Below are 20,579 nucleotides of genomic sequence, written 5' to 3' on the forward strand. Positions count from 1 at the left end.
TGGGGGCAGCATTTTTCCAAATACTAGTTGATTCTGTCCACAGGAGGACAGAATGCTGTCCCCACCCATATCCTGCTTGCTGGTTTCCCTGCAGGCATCTGGGGGACCACTGTGAGAACAGGATGCTGGTCTAGATGAGCCACGGGCCTGATCCTGCAGACTCCTCTTTTGTTCATAGAGAACTCGCTTCATCGGATGTGCAAAGGAAATAGAAACTTCAGTTGACGCAAGTTCTCAGCACATTCAGCTCTGCTTGTTTCTCAGTTTGCTCACACATACACATCAACCCATCTGTTTTATCCCCAATACATTTACTTAAGGCATACACACAGGAGACGCAAGGGAAGCAACTCATTTGTCTGCCTAGCTTTTCTGCCTTGCTGCAAGTTTGTACCGTGTCACAACTTTGCCTTTAATTGCCTCGTAGGCACCAGCTCTCCCCATCATGTGGAGTATCGTTTTGGCAGGAGGAAAAGTTGATGGGCAGATAGGAGAAAAGGAAAGAGATTAAAAAAAACCCACAATATAAGCAGTGCTGGATTTACGTATAAGCTAAACAAGCTACAGCTTAGGGCCCCACTATCTTGGCCCCCCCCCAAAAAAATAAAGGAAAAAAACCAACCTGGATGTACATCTCCAAAATATATGATAAAAAAACAAATAAAATGAAGCCTACATATAGCAACAGTGTTTTGCGTTGTGTATAGACCTATTAGGTCCATAAATTTACCCAGGGGTCAGCAACCTTTTTCAGCAGGGGGCTGGTCCACCGTCCCTCAGACCATGCGGTGGGCCGGACTATGTTTTTTTTTTGGGGGGGGGGAAATGAACAAATTCCTATGCCCCACAAATAACCCAGAGATGCATTTTAAATAAAAGCACACATTCTACTCATGTAAAATCACGTTGATTCCCAGACCAGCCACGGGCCGGGTTGAGAAGGCGATTGGGCCACATCTGGCCCCCGGGCCTTAGTTTGCCTACCCCTGAATTTACCATAGTGTCATACCTCGTGTTGCATTAGGTCCATTAAGACGGTCCTGACGGTGTTCCATTGCATCAGAAACGGTTTAGTCCTGCTGGCCACATGACCCAGAATGATATCTGTGGACAAACACTGGCACCCTCGGCCTGAAAGCGAGATGAGCGCTGCAACCCCATAGTCACCTTTGACTGGACTTAACCATCCTGGGGTCCTTTACCTTTACCCTTTTTTTTTTTTTTTACAGGGAAGCGAGGGGCAGATGGGGCTTGTCAGTCTGGGAAAGTAGCCCATCTAGGAGATGGAAAGCTGCAATTCTAAACCTCTGCTGCCTTGCAGGACGGAAGAAAAAGCTGAGATGTAAACCCACAAATCCAGTGCTAAGACGGTTGGATGCAACTTCTGCAGCCAAGCTGTTACCATAATGTCTTGCTCTCCTTTCATCTAGACCACATCAGCGAGGTCGAGGGGGGTGGTCTTGTTATCTGGGCAGGCCAGGACCTCCATATATACCACGCAGGCTTGTGCCCCAGAAAGGTCACTTCAGTGCTGCTAGCACAGTCGTTTGACTCTAGCCCTGGAGGTGCACTCTCTTGTCTCTAGAGACAGACAGATGCCAACAATACCCAGAGCCACAGTTGCCTTGATTTCATAGATTTATGAGCCAGAGCACTAAGCATTAAGCCAGGGGTAGGGGTAGGGACGCGGGTGGCGCTGTGGGTTAAACCACAGAGCCTAGGATTTGCCGATTAGAAGGTTGGTGGTTTGAACCCCCGCAACGGGGTGAGCTCCTGTTGCTCGGTCCCTGCTCCTGCCAACCTAGCAGTTCGAAAGCACCTCAAAGTGCAAGTAGATAAATAGGTACTGCTCTGGCAGGAAGGTAAACGGCATTTCCGTGTACTGCTCTGGTTTGCCAGAAGCGGCTTAGTCATGCTGGCCACATGACCCGGAAGCTGTACGCTGGCTCCCTCGGCCAATAAAGTGACATGAGCGCTGCAACCCCAGAGTCAGCCACAACTGGACCTAATGGTTAGGGGTCCCTTTAACTTTACTTTAGGCAACCTAAGGCCCAGGGGTTGGATGCGGCCCAATTGCCTTCTGAATCCGGCCCGGGAATCAGCATGTTTTTACATGAGTAGAATGTGTGCTTTTATTTAAAATGCATCTCTGGGTTATTTGTGGGGCATAGGAATTCATTCACTTTTTTTTTTTTCAAAATACAGTCTGCCCCCCCCCCGCAAGGTCTGAGGGACGGTGTACCAGCCCACGGCTGAAAAAGGTTTCTGACCCCTGCGTTAGGTAGTGTATTCCATTAGAGTGACCTGAGGGGAATCTGTTGGCTAGGAAATGATGACCTATTGCTACGTTGTTCTGCAGGCCCCACTTATACGTTAAATAGAACCTGTTCAGCCTTTACAGCATCAATAGACATGATGTTATTGATGAAGAATGGGCTGCCTCCATGTTAATACAGTGGTACCTCGGGTTAAGTACTTAATTTGTTCTGGAGGTCTGTTCTTAACCTGAAACTGTTCTTAACCGGAAGCACCACTTTAGCTAATGGGGCCTCCTGCTGCTGCTGCGCCGCCGGAGCATTATTTCTGTTCTCATCCTGAAGCAAAGTTCTTAACCTGAAGCACTATTTCTGGGTTAGCGGAGTCTGTAACCTGAAGCGTCTGTAACCTGAGGTACCACTGTACCAACATTTTGTAACTGACAAGATGGTTTTCATCCTTCCAGCTTTGGCAAGAAACAGGAGACAACTGATTAACAAGTATTTTTTATTGAGCCTCGGACTATCCAAAAAAGCACACTGAATGCAGCTTAGCACTGCAACGCTGCATTTCCATCCAAACTATCCACTCAAAATGAAAGCACTTGTTAGTATAAAAGTTGAACAAGGTACAAGTTTAGCTTACAATGAAGTTAAATTGGAGACGCGGATATAATTTTAGTTTCACAGATTTGTGCTGCTAAATGGCAAAGATAAAAACACTGAGAAGAGTTGACTGTACAGCCTCCTGCATAATTCCTTTTTGCAGTAGATTGAAAGAACACACCAACGTTTTTTGACGGAGAGTTCAAGGGAAACTGTGTTCTTAAAAGGAAGTCAATGGGTGATTAAGTGAACTGGTCAGATATTCAGTCCATGAATCACATTTTCCAAGGAATGGATCATATGATTTCGAGAAAACTATGAAGTCTAAAATGCAGCATCTTGGGTGCCTCAAAACTGGGATTGTCTCCAATTATTGAGTAACTCAATTCTGGAGAATTCAAAGCTACAACCAAGAGGGCTCTTATGAACTGGTTAACTGCAGTCTTTGGGCACCAAATAATAAGGAAGAAATTGGTAACACAACTATACTGCATCACTTCCGACAGTTTTGGTGTGACACTTCCGCATTAGAAGAAGAAGAAGAGTTTGGATTTGATATCCCGCCTTTCACTCCCTTTAAGGAGTCTCAAAGCGGCTCACAATCTCCTTTCCCTTCCTCCCCCACAACAAACACTCTGTGAGGTGAGTGGGGCTGAGAGACTTCAAAGAAGCGTGACTGGCCCAAGGTCACCCAGCAGCTGCATGTGGAGGAGCGGAGACGCGAACCCGGTTCCCCAGATTACGGGACTACCGCTCTTAACCACTACACCACACTGGCTCCAATTAAAACCACTAATTTTCCTAAAGCCTTTTCCTCCAAGTATTGGAAGAGGGCTTGTCAATTTAGGAAGACTACTGTCTGGAAGTTCAAAAATGTCATTTTTCCTAACAATGAAAAAACGTCAAGGAATGTCGCAAAGGCATCCAGCAGAGACACCCTGAAATTTAGGAAGACACCTACTATGTGATGCATTGTTGGGTCTGTGGGCGGGATCACAAACGATAAACACAAGCCACCAAGCAGTGCAAAATCTAGTCCTTTCAATAACAACGTCTGAGCAAGGTCTGTTGAAATGGGAGAATGCACAACAGGTGAGCTGGGAAGACTCCTCTGTATAATCTGCTCCAGCAAACGCAATCCATATTGTGAAGAAACCTCTCCACTGGGCAAAGGGTCGGGGAGAAGAGACTAGACCAAAACAATGCTATAAAAAGAGGAGTTCTCACTGACTGTCTGGATCTAAGCACCTTGGACTAAGGGAAGGAGGGGGCTCCCATGACATGACTTTTCTGTACAAAATAGTACCGTACTTGCTTGAAAAAAACTAGCAATTTCAGGGAGAAGGCTAGGCTAGACACAGTGCCAGATTTAGGGTGGTACAGTCAGTTCCCTTGCACATGGCACCAAGCAGAGGAGTGGAAAATTGAGAAGATCCATAATTGAGAAGATCCATTTGGGGGAGCCAAATTTTGGGCTTGCAATGGATGCCATATTATGAAAAGTCTGCCCCTGCTTGAAAGGTTCTTCACAAATCTAGTTTTCTATGTATTATTATTATTATTATTAGATGGAGGATCTAGAGACCCATTTACTCTACACATCTACTAGGACAATTTTCTTCCTTCAGGTTGCAAAATTATATGGTTCCTCGAGTTTTCTGAACCAGACAGGGCCATGTTTACTTTTATCCACAAACATGTCACTAATGAGCATCTTTTAAATAAGATCAACTCCATTATCGGAAGCGACTAATAGTTTAATGTGATTATTGTGTGCCAGACAGAGATATTAAGCAGCTATTTTAAAAGATGAATTAAAAAACAGACATAAATAGGCACCAAAAAACCAAACAGAATTCAGATATTTTCTAGGAGGGGCAAAAAGTCAGAGCCTTCATCACTTTCCTTCAGTTAAAACAGCTATTTTTGCTGGTTATGGAATTGCATCATTATTACAAAACAGCCTTATTTCTTCCGCCCTGTTAACTTAAGTTTGCCTTCGACAACAGCAGATGGTGCAATTACGTAGTCTACCAAAAGGAGGAAAATTTGTGTATACCCAAGCATAGCCTCTCTCTCCCCATCTAACAGTGAAAGCATCTCTAGGCATAACCCTTAGAGCAGAAAAGTCCAAGTTAACAGGACCCAAAGAGCAAGCTCATTTCACAAAGTCAGGATAGGAAAAGAGTGGAACCCTATAAAGAAAACCGTTGTCAGAAAAATGTGGAAGGTGGAGCAGAGGGCTAGCGATTTCCATTCAGAACCGATGTTCCAAAAAGAAATCTACACCTAGCTTTACAATGAAGAAAATATTTGTGTAATTTTCTCAGCCTGCCTAATTAACAAACAAAGTAGATTTAACGTGAAGGGAAGAGCTTCCCTTTCCTTCTTTTGCAGCAATTTGCCCCTCCCCAAACCAATAGTGGAACCTTGGTATTCAAGCATCTTGGAAGCTGAACATTTCGGTTTTTGAACGCCGAAAACCCAGAATTCCTTCAGTTTTTGAACGCACCTTGGAAGTCGAACGGCTTCTGAGGCACGTTTCTCCATTTTCTCAATAGAATTTGCTGACCGTCCATTGAGCCTTGGTTGTCGAACGCTTCGGAAGTCGAATAGTCTTCCAGAATGGATAATGTTCGACAACTGAGTTTCCACTGTATTGCAACATTCGAGAAATCTAAAGCTGCGACTATTGCCAATCCTTTCCAATAAAAGATCTTGCTCTTTGCTTTTTAGGACATTCACACACTGCCAATACCGTGAAGATCAGTGAAGTTTAGGCACCGTCCCCAGGTCTGTCTCAGCAAAAATGCTCCTTTGCTTGAATACAACATGAGTAACAAGTATCTTAGTAAAGGTAAAGGGACCCCTGACCATTAGGTCCAGTCGTGACCGACTCTGGGGTTGTGGCGCTCATCTCGCTTTATTGGCCGTGGGAGCCGGCGTACAGCTTCTGGGTCATGCGGCCAGCATGACTAAGCCGCTTCTGGCGAACCAGAGCAGCGCACGGAAATGCCGTTTACCTTCCCACTGGAGCGGTACCTATTTATCTACTTGCATGTTGATGTGCTTTCGAACTGCTAGGTTGGCAGGAGCTGGGACCAAGCAATGGGAGCTCACCTTGTCATGGGGATTCAAACCACCAACCTTTCAATCGGCAAGTCCTAGGCTCTGTGGTTTAACCCACAGCGCCACCCGTGTCGCTTAAACAAGTATCTTAGCTGCTCCTAAAGTCAAACGGCAAGTGGGTCCTTTATACCTTTTTCCTCCCTGCAATGTGCCTAGAACTCTGAACTCATGAATGTCCACTTATCAACAAGCATTTGGCATAATAAAATGTAATAATTGAAACTGCGACTATGAAATGGGTGTTTCTCCTGGGTTGTTAAGAGCAGATGTACGCAGTTACCTTGCACAAAATCCTCAGATTTAAAGTTGAGGGATAAAGGATAACTGTATTAGATCATCATTAAAAGAAAGCAACCTCGTTTGCCCTTCCCAAGTTCAGTTCTTTGATATATTTCTGAAGATCGTGGCAACGACGACAGAAGCTGCTCAGATTTAACCTTGACTGGGAGCAAAGTAAATTAAGAGTGAAACTACTGTAACAAGCATGACAGCACTGATGTGTTGATACCGTAGTACTGAGACTCCTGCCAAGTTTCCAAGGCATTGGTTAAAGCCCAAGTCAGCGTAAAGGTATACTTCCTGTCATTGAAACTCAAAGGTCACCAGCTGGAACCCAATAACCAGTGCTATGCGACAGTAGCAATTATATTAATTACTGCAGTTACTGGCAGTTCCTTGTTTCTGTTACTAGTCACCAAAGGGACTCAAGGGATGGTGTTTACTAGTAAGCACAGCTTTAAGCTTATTTTACTATCAGGTAGACAAAGAAGTGATCCTGTGGATTATTATTATTATTATCTTGTAAAGGAAAGCAGTTTACCTTTATCCTGTACAGATAATAGGAGCTATGTTCCAGGATTTATAAGTAGCAGTTAGGTAAGTAAGGTAAAGGACGCCTGGACAGCTAAGTCCAGTTGAATTCAACTATGGGGTGTGGCGCTCATCTCACTTTCAGGCCGAGGGAGCCAGCATTTGTCCACAGTTTTCTGGGTCATGTGGCCAGCATGACTAAACAGCTTCTGGTGCAACGAGACACCATGAAGGAAACCAGAGCGCATGGAAACACCGTTTACCTTCCCACCACAGCGATACCTATTTATCTACTTGCACTGGTATGTTTTCGAACTGCTAGGTTGGCAGGAGTTGGGAGAGCAACGGGAGCTCACTCCATTGCAGGGATTCAAACTGCCAACCTTACGATCGGCAAGCCCAAGAGGCTCAGTGGTTTAGACCACAACACCACCCATGCCCCTAGTTGGGCAGTATGGTGCCTATTTTAGCAATGAGACCCTTGTAGGACAGGAGTGGGGAACCCTTTTGGCTCTGCCGTGATGTGTCTTGAGGGCCAAATCTGACAAATGGGTGGAACTGACAACCTTCAGATCAACTGTCAGATTACAATGATGTCAGCTGCAAGATGCTTTGAAGTCGGAAGGTGCTGCTAAAACAAATTTGTTTATTTTGCAGGAGATTCTAGGATTTGCAGATTTTGCAGGAGAAATCAGGAAGAGGTTTACATGGAATCATGGCAAACAGAGCAACGTTTAAGCCTCACCCAATCCTGCTGCTTTGGCTGTGCACACCTGTTCCCTGTAACCAACACAGGATTTAACCCTGCCTTCCTGTCTCATCAGCTGTCACCACGGGAAAAATGGCATAGCAGGGCTAATTGCACGCGCGCGCGCACACACACGACAGGCCAAGATTGGCTTGCAGACTGGAGCCCCCCCCCCCCCCATTGTAAGCCTAGAAAGATCCCAAACTAATACCACAAGCAGGTACAAAAGCAGATGACTGCAGTTTTTGGTTAGGACTCACGAGTTCCTATAGTCGTGACCAGAGCAATAAGGGGAAGTCTGCATACCAGACGGCACACTGGTTTTGTGACAGCACTCAGTTGCAAAAGCATTTTTGTCTTTGATGTGGGGCTAAGGGGTACTACTATTGAGAAAGCAAAGGTCTAAAACCACACGGGGGCATGTGGAGTAACTGCAGCGTAGAATTTCGCAAACTCCACAAAAACATTACAAGCTTTGAAATACTCAATATGCAGTCCTGTCAAAGTGCATTCTTATTCACAATGGCATCACTCAAGTATTTCAATGTTATTAGAGGGGGGAAATTGCTGGAACCACTGATTTATTAAATCTGTTGCACTGTTTCTAGGGCACGGCCGCCGATTTTCATAGGCCGCTCCTGAAGCTTATCGGTGTGCCCCAGCTTTGAAATGCAAGATGAAAAATTCACTTAGAGCTGCTCTGCTACTCACATAAGAGCGATTTCTAAGAATGCAAGGAACGAACAATGCCTGTTGTGAAATAAGGCAATGCACATACTCTCACTATACTGAACACTCACTACAATAAAGGCCAAAGAGCACTTAATAGATGACATATATTGTGCCTGGAATTGAGGTATTATACAGTGGAACCTCAGTTTTTGAGCGCCCTCGGAAACTGAACGATTCAGAACCCGAACGCCGAAAACCTGGAAATAATTGCTTCCATTTTTGAATGCACCTCGGAAGTCAAACAGCTTCCAAGCTGTGTTTCTCCATTTTTCCTCGGTTTTCGAATGTTTCAGAAGTCGAACGGTCTTCCGGAATGGATTTCGTTCGAAAACTGATGTTCCACTGTACCCCAAAATCAGAGGCTTAAAGAGGCAATGGTGAAAAGCACCCTTAGGCATGCATACGTAAAAGAAGGTGGTTTAAAATCTCTCATATTGCACTTCAAGTTATTCGTCTTTAATTACAAGGCAAATCAGTCACATAAACCCATTTTTCTTATGCTGGTTGTTTTCCAGATAGCAAGATTATCTCCAGCCGTATAAAAGGAATCAAGTTCTTGTGTGGAGGTGAGAGATTTGGATCTCCCTTAAAGCTCCTTGATCTTTTTGTCTGTGCTTTTAATATTGATGTCCAGAGTCTCCACCTTTGTGGTGAGGCGACCCAGAATTTCATCCTGCTCGTCGATTTCAGACTGTAGGCCCAGAGCGAGGTTTTTCAGGCGGCCCAGCCCAGAGGACATTTCATCTGCAAATGGATGGAGACAATGGAGCAGGGTTAAGAGCAAGGATACAGGGCAGGAAATATGTTTGGGAAGTCAATTCATAATAAAGTAGCTGCTCCAAGAATATTCTGAGTGAAGGATGGTTGTTCTTTTTCTATGGCTTTGGAATAATAATAATAATTTATTATTTATACCCCGCCCAACTGGCTGGGTTTAGCATTCAGGGTGTGCTCTTGCAATTGTTAGCCTTTATAGTGTCACAGGAGTATTTTTTTGTACAAACTAACGCAGCTACCTCTGTAAATAATAAATTATGATGATGATTATTTATACCCCACCCATCTGGATGGGTTTCCCCAGGCACTCAGGGCGGTTCCCAACAGAATTAAAAGCACAATAGAACATCAAACATTAAAAACTTCCCTAAACAGGGCTGCTTTCAGATGTCTTCTAAAAGTCAGATAGTAGTTTATTTCCTTGACATCTCATAGGAGGGCGCCACTACCAAGAAGGCCCTCTGCCTGATTCCCTGCAACCTCACTTCTTGCAGGGAGGGAACCGCCAGAAGGCCCTTGGAACTGGACCTTAGTGTCTAGGCTGAACGATGGGGGTGGAGACACTCCTTCAGGTATACTGGGCTGAGGCCATTTAGGGCTTTAAAGGTCAGCACCAAGACTGATTTGTGCTCAGAAACGTTAAGGTAAAGCGAGCACTGCTGCCTTCAAACATATTGCTATTTCTGATCCTCTTCCAGCTCACGACCACTGTCTTTTCGGAGCAGCAATTAGTAGTTAACCACATCCACTTAATTTTTGGCGGTCAAAAGTGCAACTTGTAGAATCTGATGAGAGCAGATGCTATTGTGCATCCCTTAATTTCTGTACAGCAAAGGATAGGAACCTTTGCTCCCCTGCCCCCCAATGTTGCTGAACGACAACTTCCATTTCCCCTGCCCATCGGAGGGCCAAAAGTTCTTCTACTCCCATTGTGCAGCAAACAGAGCCCTTGTTGGCAATATTGCAGGAGGAAGCAACCTGTCTGTCTGCTGCCATTCACTACCCCAATTCCTTCTATACCCGATTAATCAACAGAAGATGATTAATAACTGTCCTACATTCTTGTTTTTCAAGTTGTTTGAAGACTTCTTATGTAGCAAGCCACTAACTGAATTATTATTAATAAATATTAATGTTAATCATTTTTCCAATACCTCCTATTTCCATGAAATGAGAATTGAAAACAGGGACACATACTTCTCTCTGCTTGGGAAAAAGCCCCAAAGGAACCAAAGAGATTCAATTTCAGGTAAGGAGCTGGTATTAAGCATTACAAAGTTCAGGCTGTCACTACTCACCTAAGTTGTTATCGACTTTCTGATGGTAAGCTCGGAGGTGTTGATTCCTTGGGTAACTATCAGGTGGGAACGAAGACTCTGAACTGGTTCCAGTGGTACTATGCTCTGGCAAGGGGAAAAGGTGAGTTTTTAGACATTCACCAAACACCAATTGATGGCTCCAGTTCTTTTTAAAAAAAGAAAACTATTTTAATGTAGCATGTGTGCCTTATGGCAAGTATGGTTTTATACTGAATTACTGGAACACATAATTATTAATTAAAGGTGGTTTGCAATTGGAAGTAAACAACACAATCCTTTTCTTGCAGACCTGCCAAATCACTATTCCTGCTTCTGTAGCCTAGTTAAGAGGCAAATTTGGCTTCTATCAAGAACTGCCATACCAAAAAACCCTGAATGTCCAACTCCTCCAGGCCTGGCATGGCCCTTTAAACAAGTTTAAACAAACCTGAATTATCCAACTTTCGTAGGTTTGGATGATTCTCCTGGTACTTTGACTCCTGTTCTTTGCTAACGGAGATGGCTTCTTTCAATCTGGAGATAAGAGAAAAGACAGGTACCATTCCCAGTGTCCAAATAGGCCTTGCATTAAGGGCAATGGCTTTTAGAAAAATCATTTCCACACCCACACACATTCGCTGTTGTTTCCTCGCCTCCCTGGCTCCTGATCAGTTCAGAATGAATCTACAGGGTGGGGGGGGAAACCATTTTCAAAAGAAACCTGGGGATGCACTGATCTTAAAAAATCCAGGGATGGAGCTGCCAGGAAAGCACAATGTTCAAAAGGCCTTGCTTCAAATAGAAGAAGAAGAGTTTGGATTTGATATCCCGCTTTATCACTACCCAAAGGAGTCTCCAAGCGGCTAACATTCTCCTTTCCCTTCCTCCCCCACAACAAACACTCTGCGAGATGAGTGGGGCTGAGAGACTTCAGAGAAGTGTGACTGGCCCAAGGTCACCCAGCAGCTGCATGTGGAGGAGCGGAGACGCGAACCCGGTTCCCCAGATTACGAGACTACTGCTCTTAACCACTACACCACACTGGCTGCGTTTTGACTCTGCTGAGAATGGTCCAAAGGTAAATGTAAGTACCACATTCTGATGCAATTAAGGGAGAAGTTGCAATGTGATTTGAATCTTTCCTGGCCCCACTGAAGAAGAACGCTGGGATGAAACTGAAGTCCAAACTTCCACCTGCAACCTGGGCTTCCACCCCCGCTCTCCGACTCCCAGATGTCACGATTTACACCTTTCCTAGCTGGGAAGAGACTTTGGGTTGCTTACTTGTTGCTTGCTTGGTATTCGGCAGCCCCGTTCTGCTCAATCTTGATCTCTTGTGGCTTGGCTTTGAAGTAATTCACAAAGCCACCAAACACGCTCTTAATGCTGTTGATGTGTCTCTGGCTTGTTTTCAGATCTTGATCCATCTTATCCACCATTCGTTCGCTGCGTTTCAGTACCTCGCCTTGCCTTGTGAGCTCCTATGGAAAACAAGAGTTTGGGGTTGTTTTTTTAAAAAAATAATTTTTATTGATTATCCAATAAAAAAACATCCAATTAATATATCCAATAATAATCCAATTTTTTTTTTTAAAAAAACACCAAATTATAATCCAAATTATAATTATTGATTTTTCAGGGCTCCCCATAGTCTGGACCTCTGAAGAATATCTCCAAATCTCAGTCCTGCCTCTCCTCTTTGTTTCCATATTTTCTACACCCAGATTTTAACGCTTTAAAGATCTCCATCCCTGGCTCTACGATTCTCAGTCATGTCAGACATCATATATCCTTTCGTCCGTCGAATACAGCTTTATTTGTGTATGCAGTGGTATCTCAGATTACAGATGCTTCAGACGCTTCAGGTTACAGATGCTTCAGGTTACAGACTCCGCTAAACCAGAAATAGTACCTCGAGTTAAGAACTTTGCTTCAGGATGAGAACAGAAATCGTGCTCTGGCGGCGCAGCAGCAGCGGGAGGCCCCATTAGCTAAAGTGGTGCTTCAGGTTAAGAACAGTTTCAGGTTAAGAATGGATCTCCAGTACGAATTAAGTGCTTAACCCGAGGTACCACTGTATATATTTTTCCAACTGTCTTTTTACCAAGAGTTTTTAACAGGGCTGAAGAAAAGCGCTGTGAAATGTTTTAACTCCGCAAAGAACCGGGTTTCGAGAATTGCATTCCCTGGCTGTATTGCCACTCAAGAAGAACATGAGACGAATTTGCTGGATCAGGCCAATGGCCCACCCAGCCCAGCATCCTGTTCTCACTGTGGCCGACCAGCTGCCTGCAGGAAGCTCTCAAGCAAGACCCGAGCCCAAGAGCCCTTTCCCTTCTTGAGGCTTCCAGAAACTGGGATTCAGAAACATCACTGGCCTTTGACCATGGAAGCACACACAGCATAGGCAAAACGGCCAGTAGCCAATGATCGCCTTTGGCTCTATGAGTTTGTCTAATCCTCTTCTAAAGCCATCCAAGTTGGTGGCGATCACTGCCTCTTGTGGGAGTGAGTTCCACAGTTTAACTATGGAATTTCTCAAAGGATCTGTTGATGGCATTTTACCATTGTACTCTTGAGAGTGTATTAACTTATGGTCTCTGTGTGTGATTTGGGAGCTGCAGGGTCAGGGGAAAAACAACACTGTCCAGGGTTGTAAAGACCACGGAGAGAATAACTGGGTGCACTCTTCCCACCTTGGATCAAATCTATCCTTCCAGGTGTCGTAAGAAAGCTGCAGAAATAGCGCAGGATAGTGCGCACCCCGGAAATGATCTCTTTCAGCTTCTGCCTTCTGGAAGAAGGTACAGGGTTATAAAGACTAGGACTAGCCGCCTGAGAAACAGTTTCTATCCAAATGTGATTTTGGTTTTAAACGCAGTGTAAGGTAGTCTCTATGGGAGTATATTATATTTAATCATGGGGTATCAGGCTGGGATAGCAGGCTTGCAGGTTTTTGAATGTCTGATGTAGATTTTTTTCAATTTCGTTGTTCTGTATGGGACAATGACAATAAAGATTATCGTATTGTGCTGTGCAAATAAGTGCTTTATTTTGTCTCACACTAATCCACAATTTAGCACAAGCTGGAGCGAACCCAAGCAAAGCCTTGGGCTCCCCCCCTTTCCCTCCAGTATCGCTGGAATGAGTTCTTTGCCAGTAGTTCCCCTTACCCAGAAATCTGGACTGTCATGTTCTGAAAACCAGAGACCATTGATTGAAAACAAACTCCGATCCGTTTCAGAACAAAGCCGCTTCAAGCCATTGGTTTTGCTTGTTTAACTAACCAGAGTTTGTTTTGGACCATAATCTTTGCCTTGTCAAAAATGACAAGTCAAGATTCTGGGAAAGAGCGATTAAATGCTTGCGATGTACCTCCTTCTGACTATACGGGAGTTGATGGGGATCAGAAGAGTGATCCCAAGGGTTCGCTTGGGCTTATTTCAGCTCATGCATGTGCACTAAACAAAAGTTTAGTACAATGTGGAAAAGAGGCCCTTTGGTTCACTAGATTTCTTCAGCAAGTTGCTGTGTAATGCTGTGGTGATGGTAATGAGAAATACAAAGTATTAATCCTTTCTATCTCCACAGTGGACGCAGGTGGCGCTGTGAGTTAAACCACAGAGCCTAGGACTTGCCGATCAGAAGGTCGGTGGTTCGAATCCCCGCAACTGGGTGAGCTCCCGTTGTTCGGTCCCAGCTCCTGCCAACCTAGCAGTTCGAAAGCACGTCAAAGTGCAAGTAGATAAATAGGTACTGCTCTGGCGGGAAGGTAAATGGCGTTTCTGTGTGCTGCTCTGGTTCACCAGAAGCGGCTTAGTCATGCTGGTCACATGACCCGGAAGCTGTACACCGGCTCCCTCAGCCAGTAAAGCGAGATGAGCGCCTCAACCCCAGAGTCGGTCACGACTGGAACTAATGGTCAGGGGTCCCTTTATCTTTACCTCCTCAGTATTTTCTTGAATTCTGTTTCTACTATAACATTTATGCAGCAAGATTTGCTGAAGGCATGAGGAAGATAAGATGTGAAGACTCTGCTGATACCGAATTAAAGCTCAACTGCCTACTGAACGGCACCTGCTCATTTCATGATCTGCTCCTTTAGCATTTTTAAATTTAAAAAAAAACCACTATCTGGAATATTTGCTGGTCCAAGGTCCTACCTACAAGCGAAGAACAAAAGACTGCAGTCTCTCTGCCCAATTTCCTTTTCCCTCTAGTCTGATCACAAGACTCTTTCAGATAAGGTCTGATAATTTTCCCAGGGAGCAGGAAAGGCTCCTTTTGGCTTCAGCCTCTAGAAAACACTGCAGTTCAGTTAAAATTTAGCTTCTCTATAGACTAGGAAAAACAATAACTTGGATAGATTTCAACCTTGATTATTATTAAAAAATATCTTTATGAGCTTGTTTCAATTTGTCATCTTCTAGTTTATCACACACTCTGGGATACAATTATTTGAAGGAAATGGACTATGCATGCAATTTCATTTGCAGCACACTTGAAGAAATCAACACCCACGGTTGGAGAGGACAGAACCAGCACTCGTTCCTAGTACTTTCATAAGTTCAAAACACTTCACATCCAGCATCTTCTTCTTGTAATATTCCTAACAGCACTGGAAGCCAGGGGAGGCTGAAGTCAGCAGTGCCTTGCCTCAGTCCACCTGGAAAGATTGGAGCCAGGGAGGTACCAATTCAGTACTCAACGTCTCTTGGACTTTGGTTTAAATATGCATATCAGGCACGTCCAGCTCCCAAGAGACTGTGATCTACTCCCAGTATAAAAAAACTGGCAGTGATTTACCCAAGGTGGCAACTAACTGGGGGGAGATTTGCCCAGAGTTGTTGAGGTTTTTTGGGGGGCGGGGGGAGCAAAGGTAGAGGCGCTGCTTTTCCATGATCACTTTATCTCATCCTGCGATTTCCCTGGGGCACCCCGGCGATCTACTGGTAGATCATGATCTACCCGTTGGACATCCCTGATGTATATGAATGGAATAATTTGAACACAGAGTTAAGCACTTGTATGGCTGGAGAGCCAAGGCCCTACAAATAAGCTCATTAGGATAAAAGGCAGCAGAAGATTGCCCCAGCCATACCAATAAAAATCGAAGAACAGCTCATAACTGCTAGTCTTTTGGTTTACTGTATTTATTTTTTTTAAAAACAGCCTCACTTCTAGAAAGACATTCCAGAATGCCTTACATTAGTGGTTCTGCCTACCAAAGATGCCTAGCAGTGATTCAAGTCTAGGCTTGATAATTAAAGGAAATGATTAATAGGAAAGGCTATGTAGTCAGGTGTATGCAGAAAGTGGCTGAAGTAGGCCTGCTCTCCTTTCTAGCCACTGGCTTAGAAATCAAGCACATTTATAAATGATAGGTCCAATGTACATCTTCAGCAAGTCTCACATATTGTTTTTTGTTTTTTACAAGAAACAAGACACCGTGGTCTGAGACAAAGTCCATCTCCTTGAGAGAGATGTCCTTTTACAGATGCTCAATTGCACCTGCCCACAATAATCATTTTCCAACAAAAGTTCTTACATGAATGTACTGCCATATCTTCAATGAAACCAAGATACAGTGGTTAAGTACTTAATTCATTCCGGAGGTCCGTACTTAACCTGAAACTGTTCTTAACCTGAAGCACCACTTTAGCTAATGGGGCTTCCTGCTGCTGCCGCGCCGCCGGAGCACGATTTGTGTTCTCATCCTGAAGCAAAGTTCTTAACCTGAAGCACTATTTCTGGGTTAGTGGAGTCTGTAACCTGAAGCATATGTAACCCGAGGTACCACTGTATAAAGTAGGCTTCCTCAACCTCGGCCCTCCTGATGTTTTGAGACTACAATTCCCATCATCCCTGACCACTGGTCCTGCTAGATAGGGATCATGGGTGTTGTAAGCCAAAAAACATCTGCAGGGCTGAGGTTGAGGAAGCTTGATATAAAGGCATATGGTGCACAGAAACAACAACTTCAGATGCTGTAACTGGCATGAGCTGGGCCCATATACTTTGAAATAATGTTGGAAAAGCTGGTTGGAAAAATGCTGGAAATAAATGTGTGGACCAGGGGTTGGCAATTTTTTTTAGCTGCGGACTGCAGAAGTGGCACCGGGGGGGGGGGGGGCTGGAAGAAGAGGCAAGGGTAAGTCGGTAATGATTCACTGGGCCAGAGATGTGGGTCACAACATACAATTTGAGGACTGGGAAAAACTATGGAAGGAAGGCTTGAAATTTACTGCATGTATGACGTTAAAAGAAAATGTTATGAAAATGTTTTATAGGTGGTATATGACACCCGTAAAATTAGCAAAAATGTATAAGACATGTAATAAGTGTTGGAAGTGCAAAGATAAAGAAGGTTCTTTTTATCATATGTGGTGGGAATGTAAGAAAGTGAAAGACTTCTGGGAAAAAAAATATAATGAATTGAAGAAGATTCTAAAATATACATTTATAAAGAAACCAGAAGTCTTTCTGTTAGGGGTATTCTGTTAGGGGTATTACGAGATAAAAAGAAGAGATGGTAAATTTTTCCAATATGCAGTAACAGCAGCAAGAGTGTTATTGGCCCAGAAATGGAAACAGCAAGAAATACCGACGGTGGAAGAATGGAGAATGAAGTTGTTGGACTACATGGAGCTGGATAAATTGACAGGAAAGATTAGATACTTAAGAGACCAAAAGTTCATCGAGGACTGGGGGAAATTTGTGGAATATCTGGAACATATAAGTGAGGGACAGATAACGCTAATGGGATTTAAAGAAGCACTGTGAAAGACTATGAAATATTGTCTAAAGGGAATAGAAAGAAAGATATAAACAATGTCAATACAAAATTAAGAAATGCGCAACTTAAATTATAACTACGGATGATTTACCGATAAGCTGGAGGAAGTCCCAAAAAGGAATGTGTTGTGAAATTTTGATGTGAAACTAATATGTTTTTTGTTTGTTTTTTCTTTTGATGTAAATTAAAATTCATTTAAAAAAAAAAAGGGAAGAGGCAAGGGGGGCAATTAGTCGTCCTCCCCACCCCCAGCCAGTGCTTAACTTCCCTGGGGTTGCCGCCACTACCATCACTGCCACTGCTGCTGCTTCTGGTGGGTAGGCAGAGGGAGCTTGTCCACTCTGCTCTCTGGCCCACAGGAGCACCAGGGTGGCGGCGGTGGAGGGAAGATGAGCGGCGCGAAATGGCTGGCTCCAGAGAGAGGCTGCTTAAAATGGTGCTTAGCCAGTCCCCTTCCTCTTCTAGGCAGGGCGGGGAGAAGCCAGAAGGAGGGAGGGAGGAGGCGCTGCTGTGGTGTGTGTGTGTGAGGTAGAGGGGGGTGGAAATGGAATGGTGCAGGGGGAAAGATGGCGCAGCTCGAATGAACAGAATCCACACACCGATCCAGGGACAGTCCGCAGGCCAGATCCTGAAGGCAATTGAGCTTCATCAGGCCCGTGGGCCTTGGTTTGCCAACCCCTGGTGTGGACAGACTCTGAAAGTCTGCCATTTCTGAAAGGGCATTTGAGTATGTACTCAAAATCATCATGCAGCTTTTATCCCTAATAAAGTACCCTGGTTTTTTTGTCAGTTCTCAGACTCTGATCCTAAACACTTGGATGAAAACTGCACTGAAATCAATCCACTTACAGTGGTACCTCTGGATGCAAATGGGATCCGTTCTGGAGCCCCGTTCACATCCAGAGCAGAACGCAACCTGCGTCTGCATGTGCCACGACTCGCCGCTTCTGCGCATGACGTCATTTTGAGCGTCTGTGCATGCGACGAAACCTGGAAGTTAACGCGTTCCATTACTTCCAGGTCGCCGTGGAGCGCAACCTGAAAACGCTCAACCTGAAGCGACTTTAACCCGAGGTATGACTGTACTTCCAAATAACACATAAAGGTAAAAGGTAAAGGTACCCCTGTCTGTACGGGCCAGTCGTGTCCGACTCTAGGGTTGTGTGCCCATCTCACTTAAGAGGCCGGGGGCCAGCGCTGTCCGAAGACACTTCCGGGTCACCTGGCCAGCGTGACGAAGCTGCTCTGGCGACGCAGCACATGGAAACGCCGTTTACCTTCCCGCTATAAAGCGGTACCTATTTATCTACTTGCACCTGGGGTGCTTTCGAACTGCTAGGTGGGCAGGAGCTGGGACCGAAAGACGGGAGCTCACCCCACCGCGGGGATTCGAACTGCCAACCATGCGATCGGCAAGTCCTAGGCACTGAGGTTTTACCCACAGCGCCACCCGCGTCCCATAAAGAAATAACACATAAGTTGACATTATTATAGGAAAAAATACTGAAGTTATTTTATCAAATATACTCCCCATAAACTACAGCAAGGTCAATCTTAAGATTCTTGCTTACCTCTGAGGCAGCTACGCCAATATGCTCAGACTCATAAATGAGGGACACAGCGCGGTTGCTGCTGTCCACAGTGGCCTGGGACCGTCTCAGGACTTCTTGCTGCAGGTACCTCTGTCTATCCGCCCCTTCTCTAGGGGGCTCATTACTTTCATTCCACTTGACTGGCTTTAAGTCTTCATCCTCGTCTTCGTCAAAAGGATTGTAGCTTTTTGAGTAAGCCGACATAATTGCAGCTCGGAGTTTGGTTCTTTTCTATGCGTGAATGTAGACAAAAGGCAGACTAGAACGAAACCAGACCGATGTTTTTCAGACCCAGATCGATGCCTTCATGCCAGAGATGTCAGCAACGAATGGGATGGAAAGCAGGATTCTGTGAAAAGAAGTGAGTAAATTTAAACACAGATTGAAATGGTTTGACAGAACACATACCTACCGTATTTTTCGCCCCATAGGGCGCACCTAGTTTTTTTGGGGGGGGAAATAAAGAATTTTTTTTATTCCCCCCCCCCGGTGCGGGGCTGGGGCAGGGCAAGCCCAAGCTTCCCCCGACCCCAGCCCCCAGAACAAGCTGCTATCCGCAAGCCGTGGGAGAGCTGTGCGACTTCGCGCAGCTCTCCCACAGCTAGCTGAGAGCTGCGCGAAGCCCGAAGCCTGGGGCGTGCTGAGTTCAGCGCGCCCCAAGCTTCTGGGTGCAAGCAAGCTCTCTGCTAGCCGTGGGAGAGCTGCGTGACTTCACGCAGCTCTCCCACGGCTAGCGGATAGCTTCCTGAAGCCTGGAGAGCGAGAGGGGTCGGTGCGCACCGACCCCACTCACTCTCCAGGCTTCAGCAAAAGCCTGCATTCGCCCCATAGGACGCACACACATTTCCCCTTAATTTTTGGAGGGGGAAAAGTGCATCCTATAGGCGAAAAATACGGTATATAGGAACAACTGACAGCTCCTCCCCCAGCTCAAAGCTATTAAAATATATTTTTGCTCGGCTTTCCTCCAAACTCTGATAGGTCATGCTATTCGGATTAGTGGACCAGAGGCTTGGTAGAGGAAAGGGCAAGTCAATGATCCAGTCAGGAAATAGCAAACTGCTCCAGATGACCCAAAATGGGTGGAACCAAGCCACATTCTTGCCTTCTTCCATACCGTGTGGCTCAACTGATTTGCTTCAAACATCTCAAACTGCCTGCTTTGCCGGTGTATTTTCACAACTAGAGTACCTGCCTTTCGACAATAGTGTTTCAGCAACACGCACTGTATGTTTTGATCCATGGAAGAAGAACTAGTATGTGGATGTGGGAGAAGCTCAGATCTTATCAGCTTTCGATTTATACCAGTCCTATGGTATACTTTTTGGGACACGGGTGGCGCTGTGGGTTAAACCACAGAGCCTAGGACTTGCCAATCAGAAGGTTGGCGGTTCGAATCCCCGCGACGGGGTGAGCTCCCATTGCTCGGTCCCTGCTCCTGCCAACCTAGCAGTTCAAAAGCACGTCAAAGTGCAAGTAGATAAATAGGTACCGCTCTGGTGGGAAGATAAACGGCATTTCCGTGCGCTGCTCTGGTTCGCCAGAAGCGGCTTAGTCATGCTGACCACATGACCCGGAAGCTGTACGCTGGTTCCCTCGGCCAGTAAAGCGAGGTGAGCGCCGCAACCGCAGAGTCGGCCACGACTGGACCTAATGGTCAGGGGTCCCTTTACCCTTTATGGTATACTTTTGCCTTATCTTTCCATTTAAACCACTTCCAATGCTACAAAGAGGCCACCTTTCAAAACTCGATGCATTCTTGCTTTAAGCTGGTTGACAAACAGAGGAGGTTGCGGTAATCGTGGATCAAACTATCCTCAAGAAGACACTATTACA

General features: G+C 45.1%; 1 protein-coding gene and 1 long non-coding RNA gene across 2 annotated transcripts in view; both read right to left on the reverse strand.

The window, feature by feature from the left end:
* Positions 1-4,597: 4,597 nt before the first annotated feature.
* Positions 4,598-20,579, reverse strand: part of LOC310834328 — a 226,369-nt gene continuing 210,387 nt past the window's right edge. Inside the window, exon 2 of the long non-coding RNA XR_014559192.1 lies at positions 4,598-6,914. This is a non-coding gene — a long non-coding RNA (uncharacterized lncRNA). The remainder of the gene's footprint in view (positions 6,915-20,579) is intronic.
* SNAP29 (synaptosome associated protein 29) lies at positions 8,715-18,947 on the reverse strand (the record flags this gene model as incomplete). Its single annotated transcript, XM_083717696.1, has 5 exons — positions 8,715-9,024; positions 10,356-10,460; positions 10,804-10,889; positions 11,640-11,836; positions 18,723-18,947. The coding sequence occupies 5 exons, from the start codon at positions 18,945-18,947 to the stop codon at positions 8,867-8,869; spliced, it is 771 nt and encodes a 256-aa protein (XP_083573822.1). The 3' UTR covers positions 8,715-8,866.

This window comes from Podarcis gaigeae (genome assembly GCF_964106915.1).
Source record: "Podarcis gaigeae genome assembly, chromosome: 16".
In the NCBI taxonomy this organism is placed as follows: domain Eukaryota; kingdom Metazoa; phylum Chordata; class Lepidosauria; order Squamata; family Lacertidae; genus Podarcis; species Podarcis gaigeae.